The sequence below is a fragment of the Pinus tabuliformis genome, chromosome X, assembly GCF_031772625.1.
Source record: "Pinus tabuliformis cultivar Carrire ecotype Pingquan chromosome X, CPIR1, whole genome shotgun sequence".
Classification (NCBI taxonomy): Eukaryota; Viridiplantae; Streptophyta; class Pinopsida; order Pinales; family Pinaceae; genus Pinus; species Pinus tabuliformis.
The window spans coordinates 462,828,498-462,846,403 of NC_142308.1; the positions used below are offsets into that span (position 1 = coordinate 462,828,498).

A 17,906-nucleotide genomic window follows, 5' to 3' on the forward strand; every position below is an offset into this window, starting at 1 on the left:
AGCTTTCCTGGGAAGGTTGGGTCTCTCAACCAAAATGCTTCAAACCTGAAGGGTCTCTTGGTCTGCCCTTGTTTCAAGTCCACTTCTAGTTTAATTGGCCAGTGGTCATATCCCAAGCATTGAAGGATGGATTCCTCATAGTATACATCTCTGGTAATAAATTTTTCAGTTGCCAATAATTCGTCTAATTGTGATGCTATTTGGCAGCTTCCTCCTCTTTGGTTATTCCATGTGTACATTCCATTGATTGTAGGTATCTCTACCAGGTGGAGCTCTTCTTATAGATCCCTAAATTGTTCAATTTTAGGTTCCTCTCTTCTAATCCCTCCTTTATTTTCCTCCAGGGTAGTTTTCAAATTGAAGTCCCCTGTAATCAGCCAAAGTTTTTCATCGTGCATTTGGTTTAGGGTCCTTATGCTTTGTATAAAGTCTTCCTTTTCAGCTCGAATATGCAGCCCATAGATTGTTGAGTTCATAAACCATTATTTTGTCCCCTATATTCCAGAAGCGACCTGGGAGGATTCTCTGCATTCCTATCCAGTAATCTTCATTTACCTCTAATGGGTTCCAGATGATTGTTATTCCCCATGCACTCCCTTTTGCATGCACTACAACTACCTCATATCTTGGTTTCGTCCTCCTTAGAATCTCTTCTAATTTCTCTCTTGTTATCTTTGTTTCCTGGAGAAGCATTATTTGAGGCTTCTCCTTTTTCAATCGATCTAGTAGGTATCTCTGTTTTGCCCTGTTATTTAGGCCCCTTATGTTCCAAGATAGTACTATCATTGGGTAATTTTGTTAAGTTGTTGGAATATCACTGTTAGCGGTAGTGCCCTTCAAGTGTTTACGAACATTTCTTACAGGATCTGGATTGATTCCTGTAGATTCCTCCTTCCTCTTTTCTTTCCTCCTTTTGTTCTATTTTGATATTCCTGGCGGTTTTCTTGTTGCATGCCTAGTTGCTCTGTGATATCTACATGTCTTTGTCCTTGTTTGGCCTTATATTGTTGGAATACTTCCTTGTATAGTTTCTTTTGATCCTATGGGATAAATCTTACATCTAAGCGTCTCCATTCATTTAACAATTTCTTTAGGACTTCCTCTTCCATGCTTAACTCCTCCCCCTTGCCTGGGTCCATTTCCATTGTTGTGAGATCCATTCCTACATGTTCTTCTTTGTCCGTGAGTTCTACTTGAGCTTTCCTCTTTGGTGTTGTTTTTTATTGACTTGGGCTACATTCTTTTTCTTTTTCCTGGTTATCCGTGATTTGTGCTTCATTTTCTATTTCTTCCTCCTCTTGCAATACCTCATATATGTTTTTACTGCTCGGCTTTGTTTGACTGACAATTTCTGGGTTATGGGATCCTTTTGGATTCCTTCTCTTGTGCTTCACTTCTTGGAACCCCTCATTCCCCTCCTATGGGGGTTTCATTTGTTTTTCTTTTAGATCCGGTCCTTCTTGATTCAACGAGCATTCTTTAAATAAGTGGCCATATTCATGGCACCTTCAGCATCTGAACAAGATACGCTCATAGTCCAAGGTCTGGTGTGAAATGTCTTCATGATATTCTAGCTCAAGTGATTTAGGGATGGGCTCAGATATATTCATATACATACAGATTCTAAAGTATGAAGTATATCGGCCCCTTTTCATGGTTTTATCGATTTTGATCAATTTTCCTATTGTGTTCCTGATTCCTTCCAATATTTCCAAATCCCAGAAATCCATTGGGATCCCGAAGAGTCGTACCTAGACTGGGGCTGCTAGGAATTTCTCTTTATTCGGGTTGTAGCATTCTTCCCAATATCTCATGAACAATCCTGCACTATAATGGAAATATGGGTCGTTTTCAAATACACTTTCCTATCTTGCAGGTTTGACAAAATTACCGTGAATAAGCCTCTGGCTCCAAGTTTGAGTTCTATATGGCCTTTGGGTTCCCATTTCTACTAGATCCACTTGATTAGGTCCTTCTTTGTCGGCAAGACTCATACAAACTTGCAGATCATCGCATAGTCCTTCATGTAGCTGCGGTATCTTTCTAGTTTGTTCATCGGGATTACATATGTGGGTTTCGGTGTTGCACATGGTAGGCACTACCCTCTGCTTCTTGCCTGCCATCTCACTCCAAGGACTAGGCCATTGGTTGGACTTGCCGCTTTTTAGGAACTCAGTTGATTATTGGTTTTTCGCCTTGACTCTCCAACCACTGTATTTCGGTAGGTGGGGATCTCTCCCCATCTCCTTCTGGCATATCTTTCTTGCTATCCGTTTTCTATTCTGCCGCTCCTACGATACCTGTCAAGGTTTGCAGGTTTGAGACCCTAGGGTTTGGAAATTCTCATGGCCTCCTGAACTCGTCCCTTTGGTGACCATTTCTATGATTAGAAATTAGCATTATTAATTGAATGGGTATTGCGTTATTTAAAGTGCTCTTTAACGGCTCAGTTGATCTTTAAAAAGGTTTTAATGCTATTTCAACAATAATATCAAATAATCAACCAACTATTTTCGCATTAATTTTTTACAATCTAGTTATGGTCAAGCTAGCTATTCTGTCTCCCATTTTCCGGCATATCTGTAGTGCCCACTTATTGACGGAGAGCTCTTTTCGAATGAACATCTCGATCGTTTGATTTCAGAGCTCCTAAGCTTTATTAAATCTTTGCTTTTGGATTTGCGAAAATGCTTTCAACTTATCACGATCCTGTCATGAAACCTGTCTGCGCCATTCCTATTCTAAAGACAATCACGCCGCCATCCTCGTCCGGATATAGTCTGATTTTTAGCCAAGCTTGCTTTGAACCTATCACGATCCTGTCATGATGGAAAATCTGTCTGCGCCATTCCTATTCTAAAGACAAGCATGGTGCCGTCCTACTCCGCATATAGTCGATATTTAGCTAAGTTTGGGTTCAAAAGTATAGAAATCATAAGATGAGGTTGAAAAAGATACAATATAGCCATGTGCACGGGCGATACAAACTACGAACGTCTCAGCTTTTTTATTTCTCCATCCCTTTTTAGTGCCCTAAAATTCGCGGATTATCTTCATTACTGTCCCCCACCTTCAATTCATTTGACCGCTCCCAAAGAACATAGAACAATCAATCATTTTCATTTTTCATCCTTTGTGCGTCACCGCATCCATCATGTTTCACGACCTTCGCTAAATATAAAAGGCCGGGTGGGCCTGGAGTCCGAGCTACAAACTCATTTTTTTATTAAAATAAAAGACAAAATAGTCGAACGTTGATTTACATTTGAAAACATGCACCCCGCATTTCATGAAATAGACTCGATGATTGCTCCCCAATTTTGTCAACCAGGAAGTTTTCTCGTTGTCAGTTGCATTGTATTAGTTAAAGCGGGTGGAAGACAAGTGAGATCCCATAGTGAAATTATCAAAACCAAATTCACATATAGTCGTAAGAATGTTTTCTGATGGTTGGGTAAGGAGGTTTGATGTGCATAGGTCTTGTTCTCTAATCCTAAGTACGGCTATCTATATATGCTTGAGAGTAGATCGAACCACAATTTATTCAATTAAAAAAAAATCACAATTTTTTCGATTAAAAAAAACAATACAATTCAATAAAAAAGTTTTTATTTTTTAATAAATGTTATATATGGAATTGAATTTTTTATTTTTTAATAAATGTTATATATGAAATTGAATTGAAATTACATAAGAGTCCATCTCTGGAAACTAAAGTGGTTAAAGTAAAATGTTAAATGTTAATTACTGAAATATGTTTGGTATATTTTGTTTTTTTTTTAATTATACATAATTATAATTATAGTGTGGATGGTAAAGATTTCAATTTTATAGAATACTCTAAAAAAATATGTAAATTAAATGGATGTTAAATGTGATAGTGTAAGGCCTCCGAGAGATGAACGACGGGCGCAAGGCGGGCGCGGAGTAAACGACGAAGGCATGTGTGAGAATGCGTGCGGTTGTGGAGTGCGCTCGCCCACTTATAAGGCGGACAGGCAGCTCGCCTTATGAACGAGCCGGCGAAGGTATGCACAAAGCGTTGGGGTAAGCCGACGGAGTTTTGCATGATCGTTGGGCGTTATAACTATGGAAACGAAGGTCGGCCGCGTGGAGGGACGACACACCAAGTGAACATATAAAAGCTTGAGGCGCAGGTTCATTTGGAACAACAACGAACATTCCACTCTCGCATAAGGACAAGGGGAAAAGGTGCGTAGTCTTGGAAGGATATGCGCATATCTCATGCGCATAGGAATTAAGGACTTCGCAAGTTTGTCTTATGTGAACGGTTGGCAAGTGTGCCATGGTTTGAGGAGGTTCTGGTGTGCAATTTTATGCAGGATTTGGTAGGAAGGTTGAGTGGCTCGGGTGAGCACTCCTTCTTATGCAAAGGTGCATAAAATGATGTAAAAGGTTGTTCTATGCCTTGTTGTAAAATTATTCTAAGTATTGGCTTGGAGTTTGCCAAGCATTACTTGTGTTGTAATATTGAAGAAGTTGTTATAATATATTGTTGGGCAGACTTTCTGGGAGTTGCCCCTCCCTTTGTACTTGCTTATTGTTGATGTTCTCGGTTTATTGTTCATGGTTAATAATTGAGAATGGTCTTCACTAAAGTATAAAGGATAATGCTTTATTCAGTTGCAAAAACATAAGCTAAGTATGTTCATGTTGAAGTAGGCGTAGTCCATGGGTGTTAGTATTGTTAAAAAGAAAGCGTTCGGTGGTGCCGCACCTCGCTACAAGCGGTTGGAAGACTACCACAGGTGTAGGGGCGTGACAGTTGGTATCAGAGCTCGATCGGAGCTGGTGAGCAGGGTTGCTCGTGACGAAGGTAAAATGGTGAAGCCTGATAGAGCTGGGTTGCTCATGGCAAGTGAAGCCGATGCAGATAAGGTTATGGAGAAATCATGGATGAACAGTCTGGGTTTCATCGACTTGATGGTTCATGGCAAGACCATTCAAGCTCTGGTAGACACAGGTGCTACACATAACTTTATGACGACACGGTTAGAAAAAGAGGTTGGATTGATGATCTCCCCATCAGATATGGAGGTCAAGGCAGTAAACCCTAGAGCTAAGGTGGCAGGTTTGGTACATGATATACCTCTGCAGATGAAAGGCTAGAAGGGTCAGTTGGACTTCACAGTGATAGAGATGAACGACTTCGATGTGATACTTGGACAAGATTTCTTGAAGGGAAACAAGGCTATTGTTGTCCCCTTCTGTGATGAAAATGTTGCAGGCATGACTACGATGGAGGATGAACTTGAGGCTGATCAAGTTGAACCAGGATCGTGCAGTTTGTCAACATGGATGGATGAGGTCACTCACATGGAGGAGCCTCATGATGATGAAGTAAGTAATGATACTTGTGTTTCATTTGGGCATTTGGGAGATGGACCATGTGCAGTGAAGGGCAAAGCCAATTTGCCAAGGCAAGAGGACATCTTACCATGGATGACTATGATGGAACCTTGTATGGAGAAGTAAGGGTTGTCAGTTGTTGCAAGGCTTGTTGGGGTTACTTGTGACCTTATGATGAAAGGTGCAAGGACCCGTGACAAGGGTGGAACTTGATGATCGTTGTGGAAGATTGAGTCATGCTTTAGCCACATGGAGAATTGGCTAAGTGCCCGGCATGACTCATGGACAGATTGAGGAGGGCACACACTTGTGATGTTTTGGGTGGACTTCTCATGGCCGAGACCAAGAGATAGTCTTGGTGGACACTTTGGTGGAGGAGCTATGTTGAAGAGGCTCATGACATGATGATATGATGAGTTGGTTGAGTGACCGAGTTCACTAAACCGAAGATTGAAGACTTGGGTGAGATGACCAATTGTTGTGATGAAGTCTACTTGGTTGGACTACATGGGAAACTTAATGATGGACATCAGGGTGGAGGCATGAAGACATGAAGCATGGCAGACCTATGCAGGGACATTGTGTCAAAGAACTTGTAGAGGTGTCATTATGGGCATCCAAGGAGGAGTGCCAAGGCAGGAATGTTGTGCAGATGGGCTTGCTAATGTGACATGGGGAATTACTACTTATGAACCGATGGTGAAGCTGTGCACTTTGGTACAACAAAGCCATGAACTTGGATGGACTTGTGAGCAGCGATAGAGCATTCCTACTACATGGGGAGCTGAGGCATCTCGTATGCTTGCTGAGGTGTTGATTGGGGATGGTTTATGGAGCTCATGATGACATGAGATTGTTGTGACTTTTAGGGACTTCATGTACGGTGGACTTAGAAGATCTGATGCATTGAGGAACTGAGGTCAGGAGACTTTGATGTAGTATGGGATGCATACTTTCAAAGTACATGTATGGGCATGGCTTGGAAGAGTGACTTGATGTAGAGGATCGGTATGAGGCACTTTGGAGTGATGGAGTTACAACGATGATGATGATGATGCTTTGGTGATACACTTGAGCATGGGTTGAGCCGAGACTCAACTACTTTCTACACATGGGAGCTGATTTGATCAAGGATCATGGGCAGCACATGGATAGATGAGACAAGTGCATACTTGTTTCTATGAAGACTTGAGGATGGCACATTGCAGATGATGAAGAGAGCTTCATGGACCTGAATGGGGCACATCAAGAGTCGGTTTGAGGAGATGTTCTCTTCACTTGGAGGAGACACACATATGGGCAACATGTTGCAGATGAGATGGATGGAGTTTCCATGGACCTGAGCATGGATTATGGAGATACATACTTTGGTATGGTGAGCTTGGTGGCAGCGGTCACTAGGCCGGGACATAGTGGAGAAAGAGTCTCTACATATGTTGCAAGGATGTTTGCCTTGTGTAGAAAGGTCGACATCGTGGATGAATGATGATCTTGGTGGAGAGCTACCAGGATGATATGTTGTCGAGGACGACAACGATTTCAGGTGGAGGAGAATGTAAGGCCTCCGAGAGATGAACGACGGGCGCAAGGCGGGCGCGGAGTAAACGACGAAGGCATGTGTGAGAATGCGCGCGGTTGTGGAGTGCGCTCGCCCACTTATAAGGCGGACAGGCAACTCGCCTTATGAACGAGCCGACGAAGGTATGCACAGAGCGTTGGGGTAAGCCGACGGAGTTTTGCATGATCGTTGGGCGTTATAACTATGGAAACGAAGGTCGGCCGCGTGGAGGGACGACACACCAAGTGAACGTATAAAAGCTTGAGGCGCAGGTTCATTTGGAACAACAACGAACATTCGCTCATACACTCTCGCATAAGGACAAGGGGAAAAGGTGCGTAGTCTTGGAAGGATATGCGCATATCTCATGCGCATAGGAGTTAAGGACTTCGCAAGTTTGTCTTATGTGAACGGTTGGCAAGTGTGCCATGGTTTGAGGAGGTTCTGGTGTGCAATTTTATGCAGGATTTGGTAGGAAGGTTGAGTGGCTCGGGTGAGCACTCCTACTTATGCAAAGGTGCATAAAATGATGTAAAAGGCTGTTCTATGCCTTGTTGTAAAATTATTCTAAGTATTGGCTTGGAGTTTGCCAAGCATTACTTGTGTTGTAATATTGAAGAAACTGTTATAATATATTGTTGGGCAGACTTTTTGGGAGTTGCCCCTCCCTTTGTACTTGCTTATTGTTGATGTTCTCGGTTTATTGTTCATGGTTAATAATTGAGAATGGTCTTCACTAAAGTATAAAGGATAATGCTTTATTCAGTTGCAAAAACATAAGCTAAGTATGTTCATGTTGAAGTAGGCGTAGTCCACGGGTGTTAATATTGTTAAAAAGAAAGCGCTCGGTCGTGCCGCACTCGCTACAAGCGGTTGGAAGGCTACCGCAGGTGTAGGGGCGTGACAGATAGTAATGAATCTATAATAATAATTAGACATCTATTTTATTATATATTTCATGTTGTTAAAATTAAAAGTAAATCATCAAAATTAACTAAATTATAATTTTATTTTTAAATGTCATTTTATTATTATTATTAATTATAAAAATTTAATATATAAGTTAAACTTATATAGATTTAAAAATATGGAACCAATTTTTCAACTGTAGAAATTTGCTCCCTTTTACTTTACATCATTTTATTTTTAAATGTTATTTTATTATTATTATTATTAATTATAAAAAAATTAATATATAAATTAAACTTATATAGATTTAAAAAAATATGGAGCCAAATTTTTAACCCTACAGATTTATTCCACTCTATCTTAGAAATTCTTAATATATGAAAAATTCTTAATATATGAACAAGGGTTGTTATAATATTATAAGCTAATAATATTGTCATCTGGATGAGCTGTACTGATGGTTTCCTCGTTAAAGATTTGATTTCATATTAAATTGCATTGCAGGTGGATTTGATGGGAGGATACTACAACGCAAGAGACAATGCGAAGTTCGGTTTCCCAATGGCTTTCACGGCTACCATGCTGTCATGGAACGTTTTGGAATTCAGAGAGTACATGGGAGATGACCTCGACCATGCAAAAACTACCATCCGTTGGGCCACAGATTACCTACTTAAGCTGTTGCACATCCCAGTGTTCTTTACGTCCAGGTAATGCAGATATTCTTTTTACGGTACAAACGTACAAAGAGACGAGCAGTGTTTATCTGTGTATATTATGGATATATTGACACACACTGTAGCATGTACTATGGAATCATGTAGATATTGACAGACACTGCAGAATGTATTATGGAGTCATGGACATACACATATTGACACATGATGACTGGTGAATAAAAGTACAAGTAGCCGATCCGAACATCGATCACAAGTGCTGGGACACACCTCGCAATGTCTATAAAATGGATGTTGAACACCTAGGCTCTGACGTTGCTGCAGAAACTATGGCAGCTCTTGCAGCTACGTCCATGATATTTAGCACAATGGACCGTACTTATTCTCAGCCTCTCCTTCAAACTGCAACACAGGTATAATAACAATGACCGAAAGAGCTCAAATTCTCATCTTTTCATTTTGCTCGCTGTCTTTATTGTTTGTTGAGACAAGGTATTTGATTTCAGGGATAAACATGTTGGAAGTACTGCACACCTACATGCGGACTCTTAGTTAGAGCATTGGACTACATGCAAGATTCTTTCTGCATGATTTACTCCTTGATTTTCTCCTTCTTTAACTCCGCAACTGGCTGATTCTTCTATATGATTTACTCCCTGATATGCCCCTTCTTTAACTCCGCAACTGGTTAGTTTTTCTGCATGATTTACTCCCTAATGTTCTCCTTCTTTTACTCTGCAACTGGCTAGTTCTCTCCAAAACTTGTTGTAAGTGTTGAGTCTTCTCATTGATCACCACTATGGTGCATTATCTTGGGATCTTCATCCAGTAATGCTATATCATGAGCATTGTAACCTATTTTCTAATGAATCATTCTTTTGTTCTTTCAATTTTCTTTTAGTGTTTTTGCTCTGCAAAGCTGTGTGTTCAACTTTTACTAGTTAGATTCATCTGTGCAAGTTTTCTAACACATTTACATGGTATCAGAGCCCACAGGTTGCTAGATAAAAGGTGCACCGGTACTTTATTTTGCAGGTATTATAGCTTGGAGATCAAAGATTGACAAAAAAATAGAGTTTCCCAAAGCATCGATCGTAACACCGTACAGCTATCACGAATGGAAGGACCAAATGGCTCGACACCTTGATCAAAAAGGGTTGTATAGGATTACCATGGCTACAGAAGTGGAACCCACTTCAGCCATAGAGAAATCCAAGTACCTCAACTGTATGGATGAGGCCCACGGATCCATATGCATGTGCATCTCTCCAGAGTTGCAGTTTCATCTATCTGCCTGCAATACTCCCAATGAGATTTGGAAAAAGGTTGAAAAACTCTACGGGAAATAGAATGAGATGAAAGGACATCTGCTCGAAGTGGAGCTGTTGTCATTGGATCCATAGAACTATGACAAAATTCAAGACTTCTTCACCAAATATAATGATCTATTGCTGCAACTCAAGGGTTGTGGAATTGACAAATCCAAGGAGGAGAGTTGCCAAGTTCTCTCTATTATGTCAAAGCTCGGACCAGAATACTTCATCTTTGTGTCTACATTTCATTCAGTAAGGCTCGCAACAGGTAAATCCTACACTATGCCTTCTCTCAAAGAGTTCATGGAGTCCCTTACTTTTGAGCAAGATAAACTCATTGGCATGGAAAATATCAAACCTCGAAAAGTGCATGCACTTGCTGTGCATGATGGCAGCCACAATAAAAATCAAAGATCTGATTCAAATAAGAAAAATCAGCAGCAAAAAGATAAGGGAAAAGCGCATTCCCATCCAAATAAGGAAGGGTACACCAAGCACTTCAATGACTCCTCCGGCTCGAGAAATGAGAAAGGGAAGAAAGGAAATAGATGCACCTACTGTCAAAGAGGATTCCATCCATAATCCTCTTACATGAAGAACCAAATTGACCAAATGGCAGAAATCCTTCAAAAGCACAACCTTGGGGACTACATCCCTCAGGGCACCAAGAAGAAAACTGAGGATCTGCCACACGGGAAAGGTAACAATTTTCATGCTTTAGTTGCAATTAATTCTTCCCCTAATGCATGGATTATAGATTCTGGTGCATCACATCATATGGCTACTGCAAAGGAAGTCTATTCCTCTTTGGATGCATGCAAAGGACCTCCCATCCTCATGTGAGATGACTCTCCTATTGAGGTCACCGGAAAAGGTAGAGTGGAACTTTTACATGGAAGCTTTGAAGATGTGCTTCATGTTCCAAAACTTTCAGTAAACCTAATTTCAATTTATTAGATCACTCATTATGGCATCGGAAAGAGAGTGGAATTCACTCCAGATGCAATGAACATATATGACCTACATAACAGCTCCAAAATTGCAACTGGTGAGGTAAACAATGGAGCCAGACTGTATACATTTTCTAAATTTATTGAATCTGAGTCCTCCTTATTGCTTACACATGTTGATGATAGTAGTAGGCTTTGGCACGACAGGTTTGGTCAGTTAAATTACAGTTATATGCAGCAGCTAAGCAAGCATGAGATGGTGGAAGGCTTGCCAAATATCAGTTTCTCCAATGGAGTTTGTGAAGGGTGTGTCCTTGGCAAACATCCTAGAGAAACGTTTGACATTGGCAAGACTCACAGAGCATCCTCTCATCTAGATCTGATCCATAGTGATCTCATGGGGCATTTTTCCTCATCCTTCCATCAAAAAAGCAAGGTATGTGCTTACATTTATTGATGATTTCTCATGGTATACTTGGGTGTATCTTCTTAGGAACAAATCTGAAGTTTTTGTGCACTTTGAAGATTTCAAAGCACTAGTTGAGACACAGTCAGAGAGAAAGATCAAATCCCTCCATACAGACAATGGGGGGGAATATGTTAACACAACAGTTCAAAACCTTTTCCTTGAGGATGGCATACAGTTGCAGTACACAATTCCATACACTCCGCAGTAGAATGGAGTTGCTGAGAGAAAGAACCGATCTCTCAAAGAGATGGCTTCCTACATGTTGCATGCTAAGTCACTGCCTCATAAGCTATGAGTTGAAGCACTTAATTGTGCTAACTACATCCAGAATAGATCTCCTCATATGTCTGTCAAGGACCAGACCCCCTTTGAGGCTTGGAGTGGCACTAAACCAGAGGTCACCCACTTCCGTGTTTTTGGCTCCCGAGCATGGGCCAGGATCCCCTCTGAAAAGAGGAAAGCTCTTGATCCACAGAGCATTGAGTGCATCTTTGTTGGATACCCTGATGGTGTGAAGGGATACCAAATCTTGATTTCCTCTACGGACAAGCTCATCATTGAGGGAAGTGTCAAATTTCAGGAAAGTCTCTCGCATGCACCTCAATTGCCACATGCAGACACCTTTTATCTACCTCATGTCTGAGATGATGACTCAGTACACACAGATGCAAATACAGAGCATGCAGATGCTGCGGTAGAACATGCAGATGCAGAGATAGAGTCTTCAGATACAAATCTAGTTCATGCATATGATGATCCACATCCAAGCCTAGATCGGGCTTCCAACAGTGAATCAAATTCCCCTGTCATAAATCAGAGAACAAGGATCTTACGTGAGATATATGCACAAGACTACCCAACTGCTAGAAATGGTCTTGTGGGGGATAATTCTGATTTGCAGAGGACTAGCTCAGATTTATTGAGCCTCCTCTCGTGCTCACTGCCACTGAACCATCGCCATCCTGGCAATGTCATTTGGTTCAGTCTTCTGATCCACAGTCTTATGCTGAGGCTGCTGGGCATCCATCTTGGGAGTCTGCCATGGAGGAGGAGTATAACTCCCTCCTCGAGAACCAGACCTGGGATCTAGTCCCCCTTCAGGAAGGCAACTCGTCTGATGCAAATGGGTCCACAGGACCAAGAGTGTTGCAAATGGGAAAATCACCAGACAGAAAGAAAGACTAGTAGCTAAAGGCTTCCAACAAGTGCATGGCATTGATTATGATGAGACCTTTGCTCCAGTAGCAAAGATGGATTCCATACACCTTACACTTATCATTGCGGTTGCCCAAGGACGGGAAATACATGAGATGGATGTGAAGAATGCCTTTCTTCATGGAGACCTGTCAGAGGAGATTTACATGGAATAGCCACATGGTTTCACTCAGGATTCATCTTTGGTCTGCAGACTAAAGAAATCTCTCTACGGCCTTAAGAAGGCCCTGAGAGCTTGGTATGCGAAGATGGATTCTTTTCTCTTATCACAAAACTTTGAAAGATGTAAGTCTGATCCAAATGTTTACATGCTCAGGACACATGATTCTCTTCTTATCTTAGTTTTGTGTGTGGATGATCTCCTGATCAACGACAGATCAGTTTTAGCCATTGTTGCAGTCAAGAGGGCCTTGCATGATAGTTTTTGATGACGAACATGCGTCCATTACACATCTTTCTTGGTCTTGAGATCAGCCAGGATGCCACAAGCATCAAACTCTCTCAGGCTAAGTATGCACAGGATCTCCTCGAGAGACTTCACATGACTGACTACAAGCAAGCACTGACTCCTTTTCTGTCTGGGGTCCACCTTGAGGATGGAGGTGACACTCCATTAGTTGACAACACTCTCTACCGACAACTAGTGGGGAGCTTATTGTACCTCACCCACTCCAAACTAGATCTCTCATATGCAGTAGGGGTAGTTTCCAAATACATGCAGGAGCCACATGAGCTACACTGGAATGCTGCCAAGCGCATCCTCTGATATGTGCAGGGCACCATCACCTTCGAGATTCACTATGCAGCAGTCATTGCATTGAATCTCCTTGGCTTCACTGATTTTGATTGGGCGGGCAATAGTATTGATTGCAGGTCCACCTCCGGATATTCACTCAGTCTAGGGTCTATTCCTATCTATTGGTCGACCAAGAAGCAGGCTGTTATTGCTCTCTCTTCAGCCGAGGTCGAGTATAGAGTATTCAACATCACCATTCATGCTCTGTGGCTACAACACTTCCTCACTAAGTTGGGCGTCCAGTTCCACCAACCCATTGTCATCTGGTGTGACAACCAGAGCACTCTCAAATTTTGTCGGGATCCAGTACAGTGACAACGGACGAAGCACATAGAAATCCATATGCACTACATCAGAGACTTAGTACATGATCAGGTCATTGATTTGCAGTTTTGTCCTTTAGCAGAACAAACTACAGACATCTTCACCAAGACATTCACTGAGCATAATTTTTTCTCTCTGTGCAATTGTCTTGGAGTGAAGGACACAATTGCTTATCAGCTGTCCTTTCTTCCTCTTTTATTTTGATTACATTTTATTTTGAGGGGGGGTTTTTCCCACGAGGTTTTCCCTCTTTCCTCAATTTTAGTACAAGTTGCACTATATTTTGGGTGACCTTTGGCATTAGTTGTCAAGGCCCATTTTCTATTTTTCCCCATAGTGGTGTTCAGGGGGGGTGTTGGAAGTACTACACACCTACATGCGGACTCTTAGTTAGAGCATGGGACTACACGCATGATTTACTCCTTGATTTTCTCCTTCTTTAACTCCGTAATTTTTTAGTTCTTCTGCATGATTTACTCCCTGACTTGCTCCTTCTTTAACTTTGCAACTGGTTAGTTCTTCTACATGATTTACTCCCTGATTTGCTCCTTCTTTCACTCCGCAACTGGCTAGTTCTCTTCGGAACTTCTTGCAGGTGTTGAGTCTTCTCAATTATCACCACTATGGTGCATTACCTTGGAATCTTCACCCAGTAATGCTATATCATGAGCATTGTAGCCTATTTTCTAATGAATCATTCTTTTTTTCTTTCGATTATCTTTTAGTGTTTTTTCTCTGCAAAGCTGTGTGTTCAACCTTCACTAGCTAGATTCATTCGTGTAGGTTTTCTAACATGTTTACAAAACACACGGGTGTTTATAGTGACTCCCTCCAGTTGGAAGTGTGCCCATTTTGTTTCTCTTACTTGGGATATCATGTGAGTGCTCCCTCTATCTATCGACAATATATATGAAGTATTAGAGAATAATAATATGATCCTCATGACATCGTACTCGTTTGCTTGCAGCATGAATTACTGTGGGGTACAACATGGTTGCGAAAAGCCTCAGGAAGTGTATCATATCTCACCTACATTCAATCAAATGGCCATACTTTTGGCACGGATGGCAACGCCAATTTATTTAGCTGGGACAAAAAGCATGCAGGAACTAGAGTTCTTTTGGATAAGGTTAAATTATGCTCCAAACTACAGTCATGCTCCTAACTATATTGGATTAAGCATGCATCATTATATATGTCTCTGCAATCTTATTGTTCACCCCAAATGTTGCCTTCAGTGTGCATGAAGTTTCAGAGAAAATTCCAAGCTGCTTGAGGGATACAAGGGCCATGTTGATAGCTTCATTTGCTTCTTCTTGCCCAGAACACCATCCTCTCAGGCGTAGTAAACACTAGGTTAATATTCATGAGAATCAACAATACTAACTTAGGGTATCCACCTTGTAAATTTTATAGTTTTATCTAGCCACGGGTGAGCATACTAGATTTGTTTGGTTTGGCAGATGATTAAAGTCTAGGATAACTTATTTGATTTGATATTCTGTAGGGGGCTACTCTTTGACATGAATGATAGTAATTTGCAATATGTTACCTCCACAAATTTCCTGCCTTTTACTTATTCAAAATACTTGAGCGTTTCCAACTAAGTGGTGAGATGCAGGAACATCATAGCTACTCTGACCGAGATACGTACTCTTGTGAAAATATAAGTACAATTACTCAGTACTATTTTTGGGGTGTAGACAGTGCTTTTAGGCCTACTTGTGATCATTATATTCTAAATTATATTTCTTAATAGGTGGACTATATACTGGGAGACAACCCTTTGGGAATGTCATACATGGTGGGCTACGACGCGAAGTTTCTAGAACGTATACATCACTGGGGTTTGTTGTTTCCTTCCATATTCAACCATCCCCAAAATATTTCCTACAACAATGGCTTCCAGTCGTTGTATAGCAATGGTCCCAACCCAAACATTCTTGTCGGTGCTGTAGTTGGAGGACCCAACAAAAATGACATCTTTTCCGATGAGCACAATGACTATGCACACTTTGAACACACCACTTATATCAATGCTCCATTCTTTGGTTGCCTCCCCTATTTGGCACAGTTTGGATCTTTGTTTTAGTAGCTGTAGAATTCTATACTCCTGTCATATTGCCATATTGTTCCACTGCTAAGTAACAATATCCTGTAAGGTCATAATTTCTCTATATGCTTCTGCACATATGAAATTTGCACCCTTTGCACCTGTTTTCTCTTTGCTTTGTTTTGGCAGGATGGAGGTGATCTCCATCTTTACCTTCACCTATTAGTTGTAGTAAAAAATGGTTTGACCGACAATCCGGTGGATCCAATTTACAGTCCCTTGGTTTCGTGTAATCTCGAACTTATATTTGCAATCATATTTACAAAGTTTCTATGAAATTACATTTAATTATATCCACGTGGCGGAGATTTCAGTATTTCTTTGAATTCTTTACGATGTAGATTTCAAAACAAGACTCACCTAAATACAACAATGTGGAATTGATAAAGTGCTGCTAAATATACATGCATGATCATTTAGATTAAAAAAATTCCTTCCTATGAACGATCAACAGTGCCATTACACTCACCAGAAAGCCATTGGGTATAATATAGTGAAAATTTGATAAAATCAACTTGACCTTCTTGCAATGTTGATTACCCTTCCCCTTATTCTTTTGCTTCGGGTTGGGGGATGGGTTTCACTTGGATTGGCATACGATTGACCTTGAGGAGGTAGTTGTGGTTGTGGCAAAAGTAGAGGACGCATGGGAGGTTGGGGCACTGGTGCCATAGGGGTTGGAGTGCTAGGAAGTGCATAAGGATGGAAGGAATTTGCGACAACATTGGTATAACTAGGTGAATCGACACCTGGCCCTGGCATCAACTCATGTGGATGGGGATATGCCTATGGCATGCTTGAACGTTGGTAAGGGTTTCCATGGGAAGGAACATGAAGGGGATACATGTAAGTGGAATTGTTCCCCTTGGGGTTGACCATAACTCTTATGAGGTTGAGGATATTGTGGAGGTTGAGGCTGTGAGATAGATACAACAATATCGTTAGTGGAATGAGATGCCCCCAATGCATTAGCAGCACCACACCAAGGTAGATCTCGAAGGAAAATATAAACATATCCTGATTGTGAATAGATCAAGTCACATTTCAAAGCTACTTGGAGCCCTTCTTCCTCAAACTCAGGGAAGTGGGAAGCGACATCTTTACCAATGGGGGGAAAAAGTGATCTAAGGAACCAATCCATATAAACACAGTCTTAAAATTCAGGAGCCCTACATATGCTCCTCCTCCTACACCATTCTTCAACATAGTCAAATAGGAGGGTGGCAGATGTTTGACTGAAAGAGATCAAGAGTTCAGTACCAGTGTGATATCATAGGGGTATCTGGAAGTATGAAAAAAAATATTTGTATAGAGTCACGAAGGTGGAATGGGTGGCATGCAGTTGGTCCACATACCACTTGGCAGCATCTCTTGTGAGGGTGCATTAGAATAGACAAAAACGAATGGATTCTTCAACGATAGAATTGGATGAACACAACATATGAAGGGAGCGAACATGATTTGTGGGATCTTCTTCAAGATTTCCTTCGAACTTGGGGATGCTAGAAGGAAGTTTGGTAGGCATAACAGGCCAACTAGGGTCATGGACAATAGGATCGTTAATGAGCCGGCTAAAATCAGGGAGGCTTAAACCAACCATAAAGGGAAGAAATTGAGGACTAGATACCATATAGGAAGAGGTTCTACTTGTGGAATTAGCTTGGTTTCCATACCCACATTGGAAGAATCAGAAGAAATGGAAGAATAGGAAGAACCAATTTCAGAATGAGGACTTAATGGAGGACTAGGAGAATGAACTATAACTTGGCAGGGAGGAGTAATATATCCTAAAAGAAACTGGGGGCAAAGGCCATGAAGTCTCCATGAAAAATGCCTAAGGGGCGCAATGACGTCAAGACAAATATAACTCAATAAACTAAAAATGGATGATAGGAGAAGAATATCAACAAACAACAAGCAAACACCTACTACAATGGTGCCATGTGTAAAATAACTGTATTAGTATGTTACTCTAATTCAAGAAAATGGATACTATCAAAGAAAAATAACCTCTAGCCTATAGGTGATCTAAATCCTCAAACAAGTTCTAAATCTATTATTTAAGATGACCTTCCAAAATATTTCTTACTTGATGGAACCTAGACCTCGTAAGAAGAGATATCTAGAGAAAGGTGGGGTAGAGAACTAACTGTTGCCCACAGCCAGTCCATTTCCTATGATTGGCCAATACATTTACCTTCATCACATGGGG

General features: G+C 41.0%; 1 protein-coding gene across 1 annotated transcript; it reads left to right on the top strand.

Annotated features, from left to right (window-relative positions):
* Positions 1-4,842: 4,842 nt before the first annotated feature.
* On the top strand, positions 4,843-15,673 carry LOC149140631 (endoglucanase 1-like). The gene is made up of 6 exons (XM_089451026.1): positions 4,843-4,899; positions 8,342-8,448; positions 8,557-8,642; positions 8,740-8,927; positions 14,549-14,710; positions 15,341-15,673. The coding sequence occupies exons 1-6, from the start codon at positions 4,843-4,845 to the stop codon at positions 15,671-15,673; spliced, it is 933 nt and encodes a 310-aa protein (XP_089307152.1).
* Positions 15,674-17,906: the final 2,233 nt, after the last annotated feature.

Bases quoted from the DNA above. Each gene is read 5' to 3' on its own strand.
- LOC149140631 (XM_089451026.1), top strand. From the start codon at position 4,843: ATGGTGAAGCCTGATAGAGCTGGGTTGCTCATGGCAAGTGAAGCCGAT. The intron at 8,449-8,556 runs GTACATGGGAGA...CAGGTAATGCAG, and splicing joins AACGTTTTGGAATTCAGAGA to ATATTCTTTTTACGGTACAA. The intron at 8,643-8,739 runs GTACTATGGAAT...GGTGAATAAAAG, and splicing joins ATTGACACACACTGTAGCAT to TACAAGTAGCCGATCCGAAC.